The 16,797-nt window shown below is 29.3% G+C and overlaps 3 protein-coding genes, 2 long non-coding RNA genes and 1 pseudogene across 26 annotated transcripts in view; 2 read left to right on the top strand and 4 right to left on the bottom strand.

The window, feature by feature from the left end:
- LOC105154566 (odorant receptor 9a-like) overlaps nucleotides 1-1,636 on the bottom strand; it is a 4,652-nt gene extending 3,016 nt beyond the window's left edge. The window contains exons 1-2 of the mRNA XM_087407871.1: nucleotides 1,094-1,636; nucleotides 52-168 (exon numbers count right to left, since the gene is read on the bottom strand). Coding sequence (XP_087263997.1) covers nucleotides 52-168; nucleotides 1,094-1,237 — 261 coding nt within the window. The 5' untranslated portion in view covers nucleotides 1,238-1,636. The remainder of the gene's footprint in view (nucleotides 1-51; nucleotides 169-1,093) is intronic.
- LOC147909175 (uncharacterized) overlaps nucleotides 1-16,797 on the top strand; it is a 27,390-nt gene extending 10,593 nt beyond the window's left edge. For 6 of the 16 annotated variants that reach the window (XR_015545700.1, XR_015545690.1, XR_015545686.1 and 3 more), the window contains exons 9-13: nucleotides 1,653-1,838; nucleotides 5,342-5,602; nucleotides 12,842-12,930; nucleotides 13,152-13,291; nucleotides 16,301-16,797. This is a non-coding gene — a long non-coding RNA (uncharacterized LOC147909175). Of the gene's footprint in view, nucleotides 1-1,652; nucleotides 1,839-2,018; nucleotides 2,118-5,341; nucleotides 5,603-5,766; nucleotides 5,857-9,122; nucleotides 9,604-12,841; nucleotides 12,931-13,151; nucleotides 13,292-14,067; nucleotides 14,226-16,300 lie in introns of those variants that run through there. The other 10 variants (XR_015545688.1, XR_015545696.1, XR_015545692.1 and 7 more) reach the window with 10 other exon arrangements.
- Nucleotides 2,124-7,173, bottom strand: LOC105154598 (odorant receptor 33a-like). Of its 2 annotated transcripts, none has more exons than XM_087407866.1 (9): nucleotides 5,789-7,173; nucleotides 5,538-5,654; nucleotides 5,273-5,390; nucleotides 4,463-4,724; nucleotides 4,165-4,287; nucleotides 3,649-3,739; nucleotides 3,417-3,580; nucleotides 2,642-2,774; nucleotides 2,124-2,566 (listed from the first exon to the last, which is right to left on the bottom strand). In XM_087407866.1, the coding sequence occupies exons 1-9, from the start codon at nucleotides 5,930-5,932 to the stop codon at nucleotides 2,510-2,512; spliced, it is 1,209 nt and encodes a 402-aa protein (XP_087263992.1). In that variant the 5' UTR covers nucleotides 5,933-7,173; the 3' UTR covers nucleotides 2,124-2,509. The 2 variants fall into 2 exon arrangements, with proteins under 2 accessions (XP_087263992.1, XP_087263993.1); XM_087407867.1 differs by having other exon boundaries at nucleotides 3,417-3,553; nucleotides 5,789-7,171.
- Nucleotides 7,209-8,783, top strand: LOC147909177 (uncharacterized). The gene is made up of 2 exons (XR_015545707.1): nucleotides 7,209-8,204; nucleotides 8,313-8,783. It is a non-coding gene; the product is annotated as an uncharacterized LOC147909177 (long non-coding RNA).
- LOC147909176 (odorant receptor 9a-like) lies at nucleotides 8,658-11,995 on the bottom strand (annotated as a pseudogene). The gene is made up of 9 exons (XR_015545684.1): nucleotides 11,849-11,995; nucleotides 10,794-10,913; nucleotides 10,545-10,663; nucleotides 10,210-10,472; nucleotides 9,872-9,985; nucleotides 9,341-9,431; nucleotides 9,073-9,209; nucleotides 8,791-8,925; nucleotides 8,658-8,732 (listed from the first exon to the last, which is right to left on the bottom strand). The product of XR_015545684.1 is annotated as an odorant receptor 9a-like (transcript).
- On the bottom strand, nucleotides 10,860-16,301 carry LOC105154561 (odorant receptor 22c-like). 5 transcript variants are annotated; one of them, XM_087407860.1, is made up of 10 exons: nucleotides 16,036-16,301; nucleotides 15,845-15,961; nucleotides 15,579-15,696; nucleotides 13,896-14,157; nucleotides 13,602-13,724; nucleotides 13,361-13,451; nucleotides 13,139-13,275; nucleotides 12,824-12,956; nucleotides 12,124-12,269; nucleotides 11,962-12,050 (listed from the first exon to the last, which is right to left on the bottom strand). In XM_087407860.1, exons 1-9 carry the CDS (start codon nucleotides 16,177-16,179, stop codon nucleotides 12,126-12,128), a joined length of 1,269 nt encoding a protein of 422 aa, XP_087263986.1. In that variant the 5' UTR covers nucleotides 16,180-16,301; the 3' UTR covers nucleotides 11,962-12,050; nucleotides 12,124-12,125. The 5 variants fall into 5 exon arrangements, with proteins under 5 accessions (XP_087263985.1, XP_087263986.1, XP_087263987.1 ...); XM_087407861.1 differs by having other exon boundaries at nucleotides 11,964-12,045; XM_087407859.1 differs by having other exon boundaries at nucleotides 10,860-12,269.

The raw sequence follows: 16,797 nt of genomic DNA, 5'->3' as shown, positions 1-16,797 counted from the left end.
CTATTTTTTGACTTTACGAGTAGAATATCAATGCTATTTAATAAAACGTACTTTTTCGCTGTTAAAGTGATACGTGAAAATTTTCAATAAAACCATCATTGCTAACATATATGGAGGTAAAGTTTCGTAGATACACTGCGCGGTTTCGCATACGCCAAATTTTGCCCCCTGCAAACGCATTCACGTAAAGAAAGAAGAATAAAATTGTTATTTTAGAAAAACTAAATATATAAAGATCAAGTTTGAGTCATTATCAATGTTGTTAAATATATAATAAATAAATATAAATTACATTCTAACGGTTATAATTAAATGACTATAATTACATCTAATTAATTTAGTTATAAAAAATAAAATAATAGTACGCAATTTGAAGTACGAAACAAATAAAGTTACAAAAAATAAAATGAATTTATTTATATTTAATAACATTAATAATGAATCTTCTGGTCGAAACGTATGTTTTATTTTATTATATGTTATTTGAAATATTATATTTTAGCGACTGTAATCTGGCTATTGCTCATGTATTCTTGTGTCACATCTAGATTGTTTTATTATTTTAGAATTATTATAGTACTTCAGTTATATGTACTCATTGCAATCATCTTGTTAATTGTGACTTCAGAAGAGAGAAAAATACATAAAAAAAATTCTTGCAAATTTTATTAAAATGTAAATATTTTGTAATAAAATAACATTTGCAATAAAATAGGTTTGCAAAATATACCAAAAACTCTCCTAATATTCCAGTAATCAATAAACAATATTCAAAATTAAATTATGCCAGAAAATGAAAGCTATATAACAGCTATATAACAGTTGTCGAATTGAAATAAATATGATTTGATTCTATTCAGATAGGAATTTTCGTTGTATTTTACAAGTGTTATTCTCAAATAAAAATATTGTTTATTTGAAAAATATTATTTCTATTTTGCAAGAATTTTTATTATATATTTGCTTCTGATCACGTCATCAATCCAAAGATTCGTGATGAGCGATTTGGAATTTTAACCAGCGCAGAATTTTAACAAATTTCTACCGTTTCTTTCTTCTCTCAAAAAAAATTCTTGACAATAATTAATGTTACCTGTGGAATGACTGAAGAGACTGCAAGTATCATTATAATTGTAAAGTAAATTAGTTTTTCTTTCGGCTTCTGATAAGGCCACTGACCGACTAACGTAAGGTATTTTTTATTGATATCGTAATAGTAACTTCTCCTGATTCCCATACTTCATAAGTACTTCATAAAACGGTCTCCTCGGCACTGTAATGTCGTCTGAATTTCAAAACTTCTCCCGGAAAGTATTTTTTTCCGCAATAAGGGTCGGTTATAAGTAAATTAATATTTCAGATCCTCCTTTCCGCCGCTCTCTTCCCATTGTCGGGGTGCACATTTTAAAACGATCACGTGGCTTTTCTTAACTGACAGGCACTTTCTCTAAGTATGTATGCCTTCCAACAAGCGACACAAATAATACGGTGTGACACAATGGACCATTACATCCTTATTGTTTGCCAATGTTAAACAAAGATGACATGATCACTGTGTCGCACTGTGTCGCTTGTTGGAAGGCACACAATATGTTTCATGTAAATATAACAAATATTAATAGCAGATGCAAGTAAACAGCTGATCTTTTCAGAAATATGGTTGGAATTACGAGGGTGTATTGAGTACGCGCTGGAACATATGGTAGACGTTTGGAAATCACATTGAATTGTACTGAACAGTTTCCTTTCGGACGGTATATGTATTTACCTGCGAGATTATACTTACTAGAGCAACGCAGAATGTCTTTGTTTCCAGTTTCTGATACAATTACGTGTAGGTAAGACGATGATACTATAGACAATGTCATGATGATTGCTGTTGGTTTCGATAACACTTATAATTACAGTGTAGTATCTTCGACAATACAAAGACAATTAATTTCGTACTTTTTTATCTAATTTTGCATTTGTGCTTATCCTTCAATATGAGATCTAAATAAAAAAATCTTTTTTGGAAGGTAACATAGACATAAATAACTCTTACAACACAACTTTGTGCATATCGCGCAATGTTCTATCCAGATTTCTGTTCTAATGGATTTTATGAACATATATAGGTAATATATCCTCCTTTTTTGACAATGCAGTTCCATTAATAAAAACAGCTTGTTTTACAAATTCCCTCCGGAAAGCACGTATGGCTCAAAATAAAATGAGTATTTCTATTATCTTTTGCATACTTCTACGTATCGTGAATATTTTAAGATTTCGAGGAAAATCGATAGAGAAAACTTTCCGGTTATTCAGAAATTATCGATAGAGACATAATTAATAAATTGTATTATTTTTATAAAATTGTATTATTTTTATTTTATTTTAAATAATAGCAAATATAAACATTATTTCAATCATTGTATAAATTGTAATATTATATATTACTGTGGAAATATATTATATATTACGCTTCAGGGATATTTTACTACATGCTGTCATAATCGTTAGGTATCGATCATGACATGTCGAAGGACGATAGTAACGTAAAGTACGACATCGAACTTTGCACGACCTAAATGAAAATAAGATTTTATATATTTTTTTTATTTACATATTTTTATGACGTTTGTTATATTCATTGTTTTACCGCTGTAAAATTTTCTAGGGAAAATACGTAAATCTTTCCAGCGGTTAAGACATTAGCTTCGATACTTTTTCTCATCACAAACATGAGCAGTTTTTGTTCCTTCACGGGTATTGTAAACCACGAACCTCGAAATCTATAAAATTATACTATCATTACTATTATTATATTTACAAAATGATAAATAAGAATATAATTTATTGATTGCAGGGAATTTTTATAAATATTTTTTTATGTTTAATATATCAATCAAACAGTTAATTCATTTTTTACTTAACCTGGGAATAGTCACATAATTTTTTTACGTAAACAACTGCATAAAGTGTTTTTATATTCCAAAATAAAATTATAAAATTATTATTAACAACATATTGTGTATATTATTGATTGTTTTTTTTTATTTAGTATTTTAGAAGAATAGATTATAAATATAGATTTAATCAATTTTCTAAAGATAGAAAAAAAAACAAATGTTAAATGAAATAAGTACGTTAAATAGATTATTATGAATTTATTTAAAAAAAAAATAAATAAAGATTATAAGGAACTTTTTTATTATGGATTTCAAAGGAATTGCATATTTAAAGATTCGTAATGAATAAATACCATAAAAAGAAATAATAATAAATATCATAAAAAATATCATAAAAAAATATCTTAAAAATACAACAATCTATGAAATACAATAATTCATAATTATTTTCTAAATTCTTAATTTTTGTCGTTGAATATAAAAATACTCCATGTGAGTATCTCCCGAGTTAATATTGCTTCTTACATTTTGTCGCAAGTTTCGAGGCTATGACTGATCAGTTTTTGTCCTTGGAAGCTTAAGCAGAACAAATGAAACAATTGAGCAATAATAAAGACGAAATATCTCATTGCTTCTGCTAAGTCATGTAACTGCATCGACAGCTTGAATGCGAGAAATATAAGATAATCCTATTTTAGTTTTTACATCACAGAATTCTAGAATATTTGTCTATTTTATATACGTAACTAACACTCACTTGTACTAAGGTAATGCTCAAGCCAATTGTAACGATCAAGAGTTGCACAGCAAACGATATCGAAAAGGTATCTTCGAGAAGTTTTGCAAATCTAGAGTAACAATGCGATACTAATGACTAGACATCGGATTTTTATACAAACATGCACAAAATATGCAAATTTGCACAATATGCATAAATAAATATGCATTTTTAGAATGCTTTTTTAATAAGGCAAATTTCTACTTTTATGTTACTTTCCGATTTACTTGCTAAAAAAAAATATTGCATAAGAATTCGATGTCTACTAATGTCTACAAATAAAAGGCTGTGTTCCAAAAGTGCATCTTTAAAAATACATCTTTCTGTCTTCATCATTTATTGAAAAATAAGGAAATGCACTGAAAACGCACTCTCGGAACACATCCTAAATATCTAAATAACAATCAAACAAAAGTATAGATTATCAAAGATCATTCTAATTAAATAGCATTGAGATTAAAAGAAAAATATGTTATAATATTATTACACACTCACCGTAAAACTTTTCGATGAGCGCGAATTGAAAAAACGACGTTTCTGTGATACCCGTCATTCAGACAATCGATTAGATTTTTTTCCATATTACTACGTTTGTGTGACACATTTTCAAATCTAAATCTGCAAGTATTCGCGCAAAACAACATTATTAGAGAGTTTTTGAAAATTAACTTCTACTCTCTTCCAAGTAACATACAAAAGCTAAAACTATTGTTACATTACATTTACTCCTACAGAAAATTTTATTTATCTTCTAACTAGAAGAGATCTTCTTTTCGATATAAATAATCATTACCCAACGACGGCGAAAAGGCCGCAGATGTGTTCGACGTAAATAAAAAACATGCTATCATGTGCGATTAATCCGGTCATACACATGCTGCTGGTAATTAACATATGGAGAAAAATATAGTAGAAATACTGATTTTCGTCAACAAAATAGTATGCTGGATACGCTAACATTACAGGACGGGAAGTATTCAATGGAAATACAATATCCAAAATGCGTGGCACGAGAGAGGTTGTTGTAAATGAAATAGTAGACACATAAACATACGCTGCAAAAAAAAACATACAAAGACAAAATTTATCAAAATGAGTTTATTTTAAAGAATTATTTTTTGATTAAGAATTAGGATGTTGAAAATATTTTATTTTTATAAATATGTGTAATATTTCGTCAGAACTCCCTCCCCCCCTTAATACCTATTAAATACATATTTCTATTCTGTCGAATAAAGTGTTTGACAGAATGTCTCAATATTTTTTATTATATGTATAATATTTATTATTTGTGTAAACAAAATAAAATTGTACATTCAAATATTTTCAGTTCGCGCTAACTGTTTCAAGAATTTTTTTTTATAAAATATAAAAGTTCTTTTCTGTGCAATATACATCTTTTATACTTTGATGTTATACATTGATATTATAAAGTATTGATCGCTTCTTTTTATAATTACCTTGGAATATTTTAATTAACTTAATGTTTTTAATTAATTTAAACTCCCAAGTGTAAAAGAAAATATATTATCTTTATTTTTTTAATTGCATAAGGAAATGAATTTTTCTTCCATTTCTTAATTAAAATCAAGTAATTACGTACAGCCATATATGAGCGCGTACCATCTGCCGTTTTGAGCATATTTTCTCATAATGTTGTGTTCTTCCACAGTTTCGAGCATATCCCAGTCTACGAATAAGCGATCTGTGAGATCTTTAATCTACAAACATCAGCGATATACTCGATACCTCAGATGCAATATTCTCAACAAATATATAAAATTTCCTCAAGAAGATCTCTTTTGCAAAGGAACTATTCATGTCTGTGGCTTAAAATTAGAAATGTCGACACCATTCATTGAACATACTTTTCGGCTGTTAAATTGATATGTGAAAATTTTCACCAGAATCATCACTGTCAACATATGTGGTGGTAAAGTTTCATAAATACACTGCGCGTTATCGCATACGACAAATTTTGCTATCTGAAAAATGCGATTATATCTATTTGTAATTTTAATTAACAAAAAGATTATTCGAATCGGCGCAGAATCTTAATAAACTGTTACATTAATTTTTTTCTTTTCTGAAATAAAGATCTCGATTATGTTTACATTACCTGTGTGACAAGTGCAGAAGCATCAAGAAGGAGTATAAAAATCAAGAAAGACAAACTTTCTTTTAACTTCTGATAAGGCCATTGGCCGACTAACATCAGATACCACTTACTAATATCGTAATAATAATCTCTATTATGTTCCATACTTCACAAAGAAGTAGTCATGAATTGTGTCGCGAATTCGAGACTTCCCTCGAAAGAGCTTTTTCTCATGATATGTGTCAGTTATAAATAAATCAATATTTTAGATATTGTTCTATACATTCATGTTCTTTCCATGCATAATTGCATAATTGCATAACTCGAGCGACAGACATTTACGATAAGTATATATCTGGCAGAAGTATAACATAAGTACTAATGATAGGCGTGAGTGGACAGCGTTTGATAGCTGACTTTGAGAAATTCTCTACTGTCTGAATTACGAGGATACGAATACGCTGAAGAATACGATAAGTATATTTTATAACTCCTACTGAATAGTTCAAGTCTTCGAGTTACTATTCGCGACAGATAAAAATCGACAATATTAAACTCTGACGAGTGTAGTTTTATTTTTTCAATTATATGGGAGTGTGCATTAATTTTAAAGGATTTTTAAGAAATGGCGTAACTAATACTATCGCATCGGGCCATATTGTTGCTACTTTCATATTCAAAGCATCATGCAATGTTGTTAGAGGTTTCAGATCGCGTCCAATATAACTTCAGTAACCGGTTACTAGTAAATAGATCATTAGTCGTCTATGTAAAATTTTTTCAAAAATGTTGAAAATTTTAATATATTTTACATATCCAGCAAACGAGAATGGATTAGAATGGATTGAAATTTTTTTTCTATTCGAATGCTTTAGAAAAAATAGCGAATACTTTCTTTTGAATTTAATTGGATTCAATTGGATTCAATTGGATGCAATTGGATTGAAAAACTGCATTTCCTATTCAAAATTTTGAATTGAACAGTGTTCACAATTGTATTTGCATGCACAAAAAAAGCTAATATTATTTTTAGATTGAAAGACATAGAGATATTCTCCATGCAATTCCTATAAATGAATAAAAATGCATTCAGAATTGAAAAGCATTCATTTTAACATTCGTGAATCAATATTTCTGAAAATCTGAATCCATTTCAATTCATTTCAATCCATTCTCATTTATTGGATACATTACTGAAGCTATATTGGACGCGCATGCGTTTGAAACCCAGGTCGTCTACAACATTGCCATTATGTGGCTTTAGTTTTCAGTATGCGTCATTTTGCCGAAGTGTAAACATTATTTTTTTGAGCATTGAGTATCGAATTTTGTGCCAATAAAATGCAATTTGTCAGAAGCTTTGCTTTTTTGCTTCCATTTGAAAAAAAGTACGAAAGTCAACGAATGCTGTCGGAAGCTTATGGTGATTATACTCCATCGATTTCAATATGTGAGTACTGGTTTCAACGCTATAAAAAAAGGTGATTTTGACATGGAGGACGAGGAACGTCCAGGTCAGCCGAAAAAAGTTTGAAGATAAGGAAGTGGAAGCTTTACTCGATCAAGACCCGAGTCAAACGCAAGAAGAACTTACAGAATCATCAAATGTTGATCGATTAACGAGACTTTTAAAGATCATTCTGAATGATTCAAAAGCAAGGAAATTGGGTGCCGTACGAGTTGAAATCAAGGAATGTCAAAAGGCGTAAAATAACCTGTGAATTGTTGCTCCAAAGACACAAAAGAAAAAGTTTTTTGCATCGTATCGTGACGGGTGATGAAAAATGGATACTCTACGATAATCCGAAGCGCAAAAAATCACGGCGCAGGCTAGGCGAACCATCAACGACAAAGTCGAATATTCATGGCGCCAAACTCACCCGCCGTATTCTTCAGATATTGCTTCTTCCGATTATCATCTATTTCAATTGATGACTCGTGGCCTGTCTGAGCAGTGCTTTCATTCTCATAAAGATACCAAAAAATGGGTCAATTCGTGGATAGTCTCAAAAGATGTGTCGTTCTTTCGATGTGAAATCCATCTATTACCAGAAAGATGAGAAAAAGTAGTGGCTAGTGATAGACAATATTTTGGATGATCAATTTGTAACCATTTTTTTACAATAAAGCCGTATTTTCATCAAAAAATCCCCTAAAATTAATGCACACTTCCAATATATGGAAAAGTGTTACATGGTGACTTGTCAATTTAATTTATTACTGACATCACACGAAAATGGGAGCACGCAAAACGCAAAACTTGATATATGATAAATGTATAGATGTTATTTATTTGATTATTTTAATATGCTGGATATCGTTTTTTTATAATAGATATTTTTATAATTAAATCTATTATCATTCTTCATGTGTACAACGGCTTTTTAAGTATATCTCCAAAAATAATCAAGATATTTCATTATACATAAAATTCACGGTAAAAATGCCTTTATTTAATCACGTCAACAATATTTTGAAAAAGTAATTTTCATAAAAATCTCCCTTTACATATCTTACTTAAAAAAATATTTAATATATTATAAAGCTATAAAAAAAGATGTTCCTATTCTAAATATTGCACAAGGAATGTAAGAGGAATCTCATGTTCTTTCTCATAAAAATTGATCTACGCAGTTCGGCAGCTCGGAAAAAAAGAGAACATATTTCTTGATTTTCAATTTGTGCATATTAAATATTTCTTCATAACTTGTAACTCTCTGTGAAACAATGAGATTTTAAATTATATTTAACAACGATTTAATAGTGTAGGTAACTCGCATGCATCAAAAATGTATTTATTATTTTAATCACACAATATTTACTACTATAATATAATTGTGATTGCACAAAATGCACAATAATACTATCCGAATTACATATTGATCATTAATTACTGGAAAGACGCAAGTACGATAAAATATGACACAGAAGACTTTACAACCTTTAAAAGAAAAGCATTTTTAGACTTCAAAAATTTTAAAAGAATGTCGTAATAAAATGTAACATGCAAAAATAATTTTTACCGTGGTGAAGCTCTTTAGAGAAAAGACAAAAATTTTGCCGGCACTCAAAAAATTCGGTTGCATGCTCCTTTGCATCACGTACAGAAGCAATCTTTGCGATTTCGCGGGTATATATTGTACCAGGAACAATTATATCTGCAATTTTGTGTCTCAAAAATCATCGAGCTTTAATTTAATAACATAAAATAAAAATTATTAAAATAGGATTATTTCTATTAATTGATTTATTCTCATAGGTTTAATTTCCATTTATAATTTGTAAAAATCAAATTGTCATCTTACATTTTGTTGCGCATTTGTAAGCTGTGATCTATCAATTTCTGGCCTTGCAGACTATAGCAGAACAAATGAACCAGTTGACTAATGACGAATGCCGTGTATCTCATCGTTTCCGCAATTTCTTCTATTTGCAACGCAATCTCGAAGGCGATAAATACAATATTTTAATCTCTCCTGATATTAAGCATGCAAATGCGAGCGACAACGTGACACGAATCTATCTCAAAAAGTGCGAGTACCACAAGTTGAATTGCAATAAATAGATACGTACTTGTAGCAAGGAAATGCTCATCGTAATGGTAACTATCATTATTTGTATGCCGAAGGCAATGTAGAAAGTATTTTCAAGAAGCTTCGCAAACCTACAGTAAATAAATGTTGTGATATACGTCATTAATTACTTGTTGTTTTTTTATAAGGGGTACCCTAAAGATTTATAATTTAGAAGAAAATTTTTTTAACATTTATTATAACTATTGTAACAACTAATATTATCAGTAAATAATTAATTAAATAAATATAAATATTTGAAAATTTTCTCTCTCTCCCTCTCTCTCTCCTGAAAAAATGCAAGCTTCCATTTGTCAAATTATTCATCCAACGACTATTGAACTCTTTCGAATATTTTTATTGTATCAGAAATAATGATAAATGCATTCTGTTCATAAATTAAAAGTTTATAATTTTTTAATAAAGCATTTTCGAATACAAGTTTATATGCACTCGATCTTATTAATACGTAAGTTATTCTCGGCTTTAGCGGACACATTGCACATGTTTTAATTAAATATTGCAGTCTCACCATAAAGCTCGCTGGTGTGCGTATACAGAGTCTGCGATCTTCCGATCATATACGTCGTCTAGATTTTTATTCATTATGTCGTGATCATAACGTGATAAAGTCTCAAATCTAAACCTAAAATAGATAATTCCGCTCCTTCAATTAGATGCAATTAACAGAATAGTAGAGAAATAACATTTTATGAATGATAAGATGTTTTCCATTTGGTGACACAAGTCGATAAAAGTTCTATTATCTAACGATATCGTTCTATCTTTGTTACTCACTGAATGTTAAGAAAGACGAATGATGCTTTTGTCAATTTGTATCAATAAATGGAAAGCACCACACATTCTTACCCAGCCACAGCGAAGATGCTGCAAACGTGTTCGATGTAAACCAGAAGCATGCAATCGTGCGCGACTATTGCTGTTAAAGATATCTCTAAGCTAACGAGAGCGTGGAAGAAAATATAGAAGAAATATTTTTCGCCGTCTACGTAGTAATAAGCCTCATAAGGCATAAATATGGGTCGGGATTCATTAAGAGGTAATATGACATTCATTATGGGCTGATATAAGGCTAATTGATATAAACGTACCGGAAATTATGTAATAATATACTGTACCAAAAAAAATAATTATCCATTATTAGTTAAAATAAAAATGAGAATAATCGAACGATTTATCCTTACAACAATATGCCAAAGAAAGCAATCTCGCGTTCGCGGCGATAAGTTTTCATAATTTCGTACTCCTCTGCGCTCTTCAACTTTTCCCAGTCGCTAACCAGATGATCAGTGAGAATTTTTATCTAGAAATACTCTCAATGTTAAATCTCATCGGACAGTCCACCGACGATCATAAAAGACCGCGATCGCGAATAATAATAAAAATTCGAATAATGATTTTTTGAGCAATATATAATATAAATTTCGATATACTTTTCTTCTATTAAAGTGGCACGTATACAGTTTCACCAGAATCATAATCATCAACATAAGCGCTGGTATCGTTAATAGAATACATCGTGTATTTCCATCGCATTGAATAAGTTTGGCCACCTAAAAATATCGTTATTACAGCACATCTTTAAAAGATATTGTATTAATTTTAATTCTCATCTTAAATTCTAATTTGCGACCATTTTCACAGAATAAAATTCTATTTACTTACATTACAGATTTTCTATGTCATTTATTTATAATTTTTACCCAAGAATTTGATTCTTAATGTCAATAAACAGTCAAATTTTGTAATAAAAAATCATCGTTTTTTGACTTTTGTGACGTCAAAATAAAATCATTTTGACTTTCTCTTGATTTGATTATATTATATGTTCCTTGGGTGTATGCCACTTCAAAGTGCATTTTATATACTTTATATAGATATATAGATATATATATATATTTAGATATATATCATTAGATATATAGATATATATTTAGATATATAACATATAGATTTCATAAAGTCATAAACAGAATTCAAGGAAGAGCTGCGCGGTATACGGATTATCTCCGTAGTTTTATACATCATTAAATGTCAAGTGTCGTTACGTGAACATTGAAGTTTACTTCATTAGAGCAAGAATCCTGATATTGTATCAGGATACTGAAACGATGGTATTTAACGATGTATCAAGACACAAAGATAACCCGCAAACCAAGTAGCTTCTTTAAACAAAAAATATCCACGAAAGTCTAAAGTATCGTACACAAAATTCTATCCTGAATTTATGTTCTGAATTATATCCAAAGTGAATTTAACAGATGTAGACAACATTGCATATCGTACTGTAATTAACTTTTTTATGCATTCTATTGATTATTAGATTAGAATTAATATGAATACGTGATAGAAATGTTACTCAGGTAGAACAACAAAATTACGTTAAAGTAAATAATTGAAAAGTGACTTTTAGTGATCATTTTGGAGTCATTTTGACATAATTTTGATATAATTTGTTGTTCTGCTTGGGTACGAAAAACTCTGGAACCTGTGGAGCGATCAGCGAAACAACGGCTATAGTCAACAAGCTCATTCGGAACAATCTCATTCCCTTTTCTTGATAAGGCTATTGGCCGGCGAGTAACAGCAATTTTTTTGTAACATTAATCCCATAATATTTCTGCGCCGATTCCATAATTTTCAAAACAGTGTTTCGCCTTCGGTGGCACGCAGTCGACTAAATTTCTGGTCTTGTTATGAGAAACGAATTAATATTTTATCAGGCATGAAGAGAGAATATATTATATAAATATATGCGGAAACCTTTAACGTAGCAATCTTCTATGTCTCGTAAAAAATGGACACAAATAGTTGTCTGTCGATGAACGAGGCGATTTTTTTTCCCAGAAACATATCGATAGGAATGTCCATGAAGAAAATAAGTTCCTACTGTACGTCTGTACATTTAGCTGCAAGATAAAAGCTATGATGACTATCATACATGTGTCTTGTAGATTGTCTCTGACGTGCAATATTCACGCTCTATCCTCTTACGGAAATAATTAGCACGAGAGAATGGCGATCAAACATTACCAATTTCTTAGTACCAAGAATGATGATATGCTCTTCCTTTTTAATTTTTTTTTACGGAAATATGTATGTTAAGGTTGTGTAAAAAATCGAAACGAAAATCTTTTTGATTGATATCGATAACAAAATAAAATTTCAATAATTTAAGCTCAATAAATAATAACAAATATATATATTATTTTATTCAATATATAATTTGTAATATTATACTTCTGCAAAACTTTTTTCATGAATATTTCACTACATGAATATTTCGCTGGTTTAATCGTCAGGTATCGATTATGACACGTTAAAGGATGACAGTAATGTAAAGTACGACATCGAACTTTGCACGATCTAATGGGAACATTTAAAGATTTTATATGTCTTTTTTAATCTATATATTTAATTATTTAATCTATGTATTTTAGTAATATTTGTCATTATTTTTTACCATTGTAAAATTTTCTAGCGAAAACACATATATTTTGCCGGCGGTTAAGGTACAAGCTTCGATGCTTTTTCTCATCACGAACAAGAGCAATCGCTGTTCCTTCACAGGTATTTTATACCATGAGCTATGATATCTATACAAAATCATCGTTATACATAAAAAAATATACGTAATAAATAATAAATTGCTCTAAGAAATAAAGTTTTTGTAAGTAATTCTATAGAAAGTACATCTTTTATACCGACCAAGTATTTTCTTTTTATATACATATTATTAATTATATAAAGCTAATTAATTTCCAATTCAATCTCTTACATGTTGTCGCAAGTTTCGAGACTATGATTTATCAGTTTTTGTCCTTGGAAGCTAAAGCAGAACAAGTGAAACAATTGAGCCATAATGAAGACAAAATATCTCATCGCTTCCGCTGAATCGTGCAGCTGAGACGAGAGCTTGAACGCGAGGAAGGTAAGGCCCTGTTTTAGTTCTGCGTTATGTGTGTTACGGAATTCTTATATTCATCTATTTATGACTCACTTGTACCAAAGTAATGCTCAAGCAGATCGTAACTAACAGGATTTGCACAGCAAATGATATCGAGAAAGTATCTTCGAGAAGTTTAGCAAATCTAAAAATACGATATTGATGAGACGACTTAAACATTTAAATAAAAATTAAATCAAAATTCCTTATTATGATTTAGTAAAGATTATTCTAATTAATTAATTTATTGGGATTAATAAAAGAAAAATGAGCTACGACATTATTACGTACTCACTGCAAGGTCTTTCGATGAACATGAATCGAAATTACAATGTTTTTGTAATATATGTAATCCGTACAATCAATCATATTTTTTTCCATATTACTACGTTTATATGATACATGCTCAAATCTGTATCTGCAAGTATTTATGCAACATAACATTGTTATGAGAATTTTTGAGAATTAATTTCAGTCTCTTCCAAATGAACGTACATAAGCTAAAACTATCATTTACTTCTTGGTAAAATATTATTTATCTTCAAGCTATAAAAAATGTAATTTTGCTTTTTGTATAAACAATCATTACCTAACGATGGCAAAAAGGCCGCAAATGTGTTCGATGTAAGTAAAAAACATGCAATCGTGTGCGATTAAGCCAGTTAAACATATGGTAGAGCAAATTATCATATGGAGAAAAATGTAGTGAAAATATTGATTTTCATCAACGAAATAGTATGCTGGATATGGCATCATTACAGGACGAGAAGTATTCAAGGGATCTATGACATCCAAGATGCGTGGCATGAGAGAGGTTGTAGTAAATGAAATGGTAGATATGTATACATACGCTGTAATAAGAACAGAATTAATCGATCCGATTAAAAATTTAAATTAAATTCCTTATTTGTTAAATAAACATTCGATTGTTAAAATTGTTTCGCACTTTCTTCTTCTTATAATGCATCGATTTTTCATCAGAATTTTTTCCTTTTCATTCATATTTTTTAAATTATATAATATATGTAATATATAAATGTACCAGTTAATGGCTATGTATAACCCAATTATATTGACAAAATGACAAAAACTTTAAATGTTAAGATTTTAATGATATACATATATGACTCTAAATAAATTTGAGTTAATATTAATAATAACGGAAGCAGATCCGATAACCTTGACATATGTTGTGACATGACCCTGAGAAGTGTAATAAAAAGCTTTTTTTATAAGCTAAAAAAATGTTTAAACTTTATTTTACAAAATTATAATAAAACAATATTATTAACTATATTAAAATATTATTAATTATATTAAAATCAAATTATAAATAAATACATATACAGATTGAAATATGTATGTACATGTGGATACACGCGTGTATTTATTTATATAAAAATAAGAACACATGATGAACTGTGATAAAAAATAAATTCCTTTATAGAAAATTCCATAATAACTCAAATAGTCTTTTAAGAGAACAGGATATACCAGAATGAAAATAATTAGTATATGCATTTATTAAAATGATATTTTTATTGATGTGACGATTGATAACTTGCATCATGCTTTTATTAATATGTTGTAGCAAGTGTAGTATATTGTTTAGTAAATAAATATGTTTATTAGGAATAGCAGATATTTTTAGTCAGTTGATATTTTTGCTAAAATTTTACGTTAATGCATACATCGACTCTATAAATATACGTACTTACTAAATTTTCTTGAACATTATATAGTATCTACACATTGTGTGTGATATTATTTATATATTTACAAATAACCGTGTTATAATTTTAATTTTTAAACGAGTAATCGGTATTCTTCCTAAAAAATAAATTTTTATTCATATGCACATTTATATAAAAATTTTGCATACAAATAATATTCTTTGTTCTTTATTTTTTTTATTTTTTTTTGTTCTTTATTTAAAATTTTGTCATTTCGTCCAATAATTGGATCATGTGACTAACAATCCACTTACTGGTACAACAGTTATTTTATAACTAAACTGCGGATATATTTATGTAAAATACTTAACTGAATATTAACCATCGGACAGTTTTAGCAGTCGATCGTCGTTCGTTAAAGAGTTATTAAAAAGTAAAGTAAAAAGGTTGAGATTGCCATCTGTAAATATGCAATTTATGCAAAATATGCATTTTATACAAAATATTCAGTCAAGTATTTTGCATAAATACCCGCAGTCTACTTATAACAAATAATAAATTTCTTTAGTCTGAATTAAAATCAGAAAGAAATTACTCACAGCTGTATATTAACACGTACCATCTGCCATTTTCGGCATATCTTCTCATAATATCGCGTTCTGTTTTAGTTTCGAGCATATTCCAATCTATAGATAAGCGATCTGTAAGATCTTTAATCTAGAAACATCATCCATATATTTGACATACGGATGCAATATCTTTAACGGTTACAATATCAACAAAGTCTAAGATCTTACAAAGAAATTGAATTGAAACTATGGATTAAAATTAGAATGTCGATACCATATGTAATAATAAAACGTACTTTCTGATTATTAAATTGATACGTGAAAATTTTCACTGGAATAATCGCTGCCAGCAAGTGTGGAGGTAAAGTTTCAAAGATACACTGCATGTTATTGCATACGAAAAATCTTGCCGCCTGAAAAATGTGATTGCACTCACGTATAAGTTTAATTACAAAAAAAAAAAAGATCCGACGATAGTTAAAATTACCTGTGTAACGAGAATACTGACATCAAAAAAAAGAATAAGGATCAGGAAAAACAAACTCTCTTTCGGTTTTTGATAAGGCCACTGACCGATTAATGTCAGATACCTTTTACTGATATCATAATAATGTTCCCTGCTGGGTTCCATACTTCATAAAGAAACTATTCTTCTTGGCACTACAGTGATCTGAATTTCTCGAGGAAGCTTTTCTTGGAAAGTGTTTTCATTTCTGCAATAAGTATCGGTTATAAATAAATTAATACTTCAGATATACCGCTCTGTACTCGTCATTTTTCTTTCACCCGAGGAAGTACGGCGATCACGCGAGTTTCCATGGGTGACAAGCACTTACAATAAGTATAGGTTTCATATAAATATAACGTAAGTATTAATAGGCGGACAGCATTTGACAGCCGATTTTTTAAAAAAATATCTCACATATGTACATTCTAATACATTTGTATTAAATACTAATATGTTGGAGAGTACAATAAACGTCTGTAATCGCATACACTAAACAGTTCTCAAATTATTACTCACGTTTCAATAACAGAAAACAACTGCAATAAACTTTGGTGAGTGTTTCGCTTTCTAGATCATACGAGTTCAAAATGTGAATAAAATATTATTATAAGTTTTATAAAAGTTTTTGCTGTTCCAGAATAATACCGGCATTATTCTAATAATTATGATATATTCAACTGTATTTTTAGAGTATTTTTAGAGTATTTTTAGAGAATAAATGTAATTTTATTTTCAACAAAA

The sequence above is a fragment of the Acromyrmex echinatior genome, chromosome 7 (assembly GCF_024713525.1).
Source record: "Acromyrmex echinatior isolate Ae372 chromosome 7, ASM2471352v2, whole genome shotgun sequence".
Taxonomy (NCBI): Eukaryota; Metazoa; Arthropoda; class Insecta; order Hymenoptera; family Formicidae; genus Acromyrmex; species Acromyrmex echinatior.
This window is presented reverse-complemented; position numbering and strand designations above follow the sequence as displayed.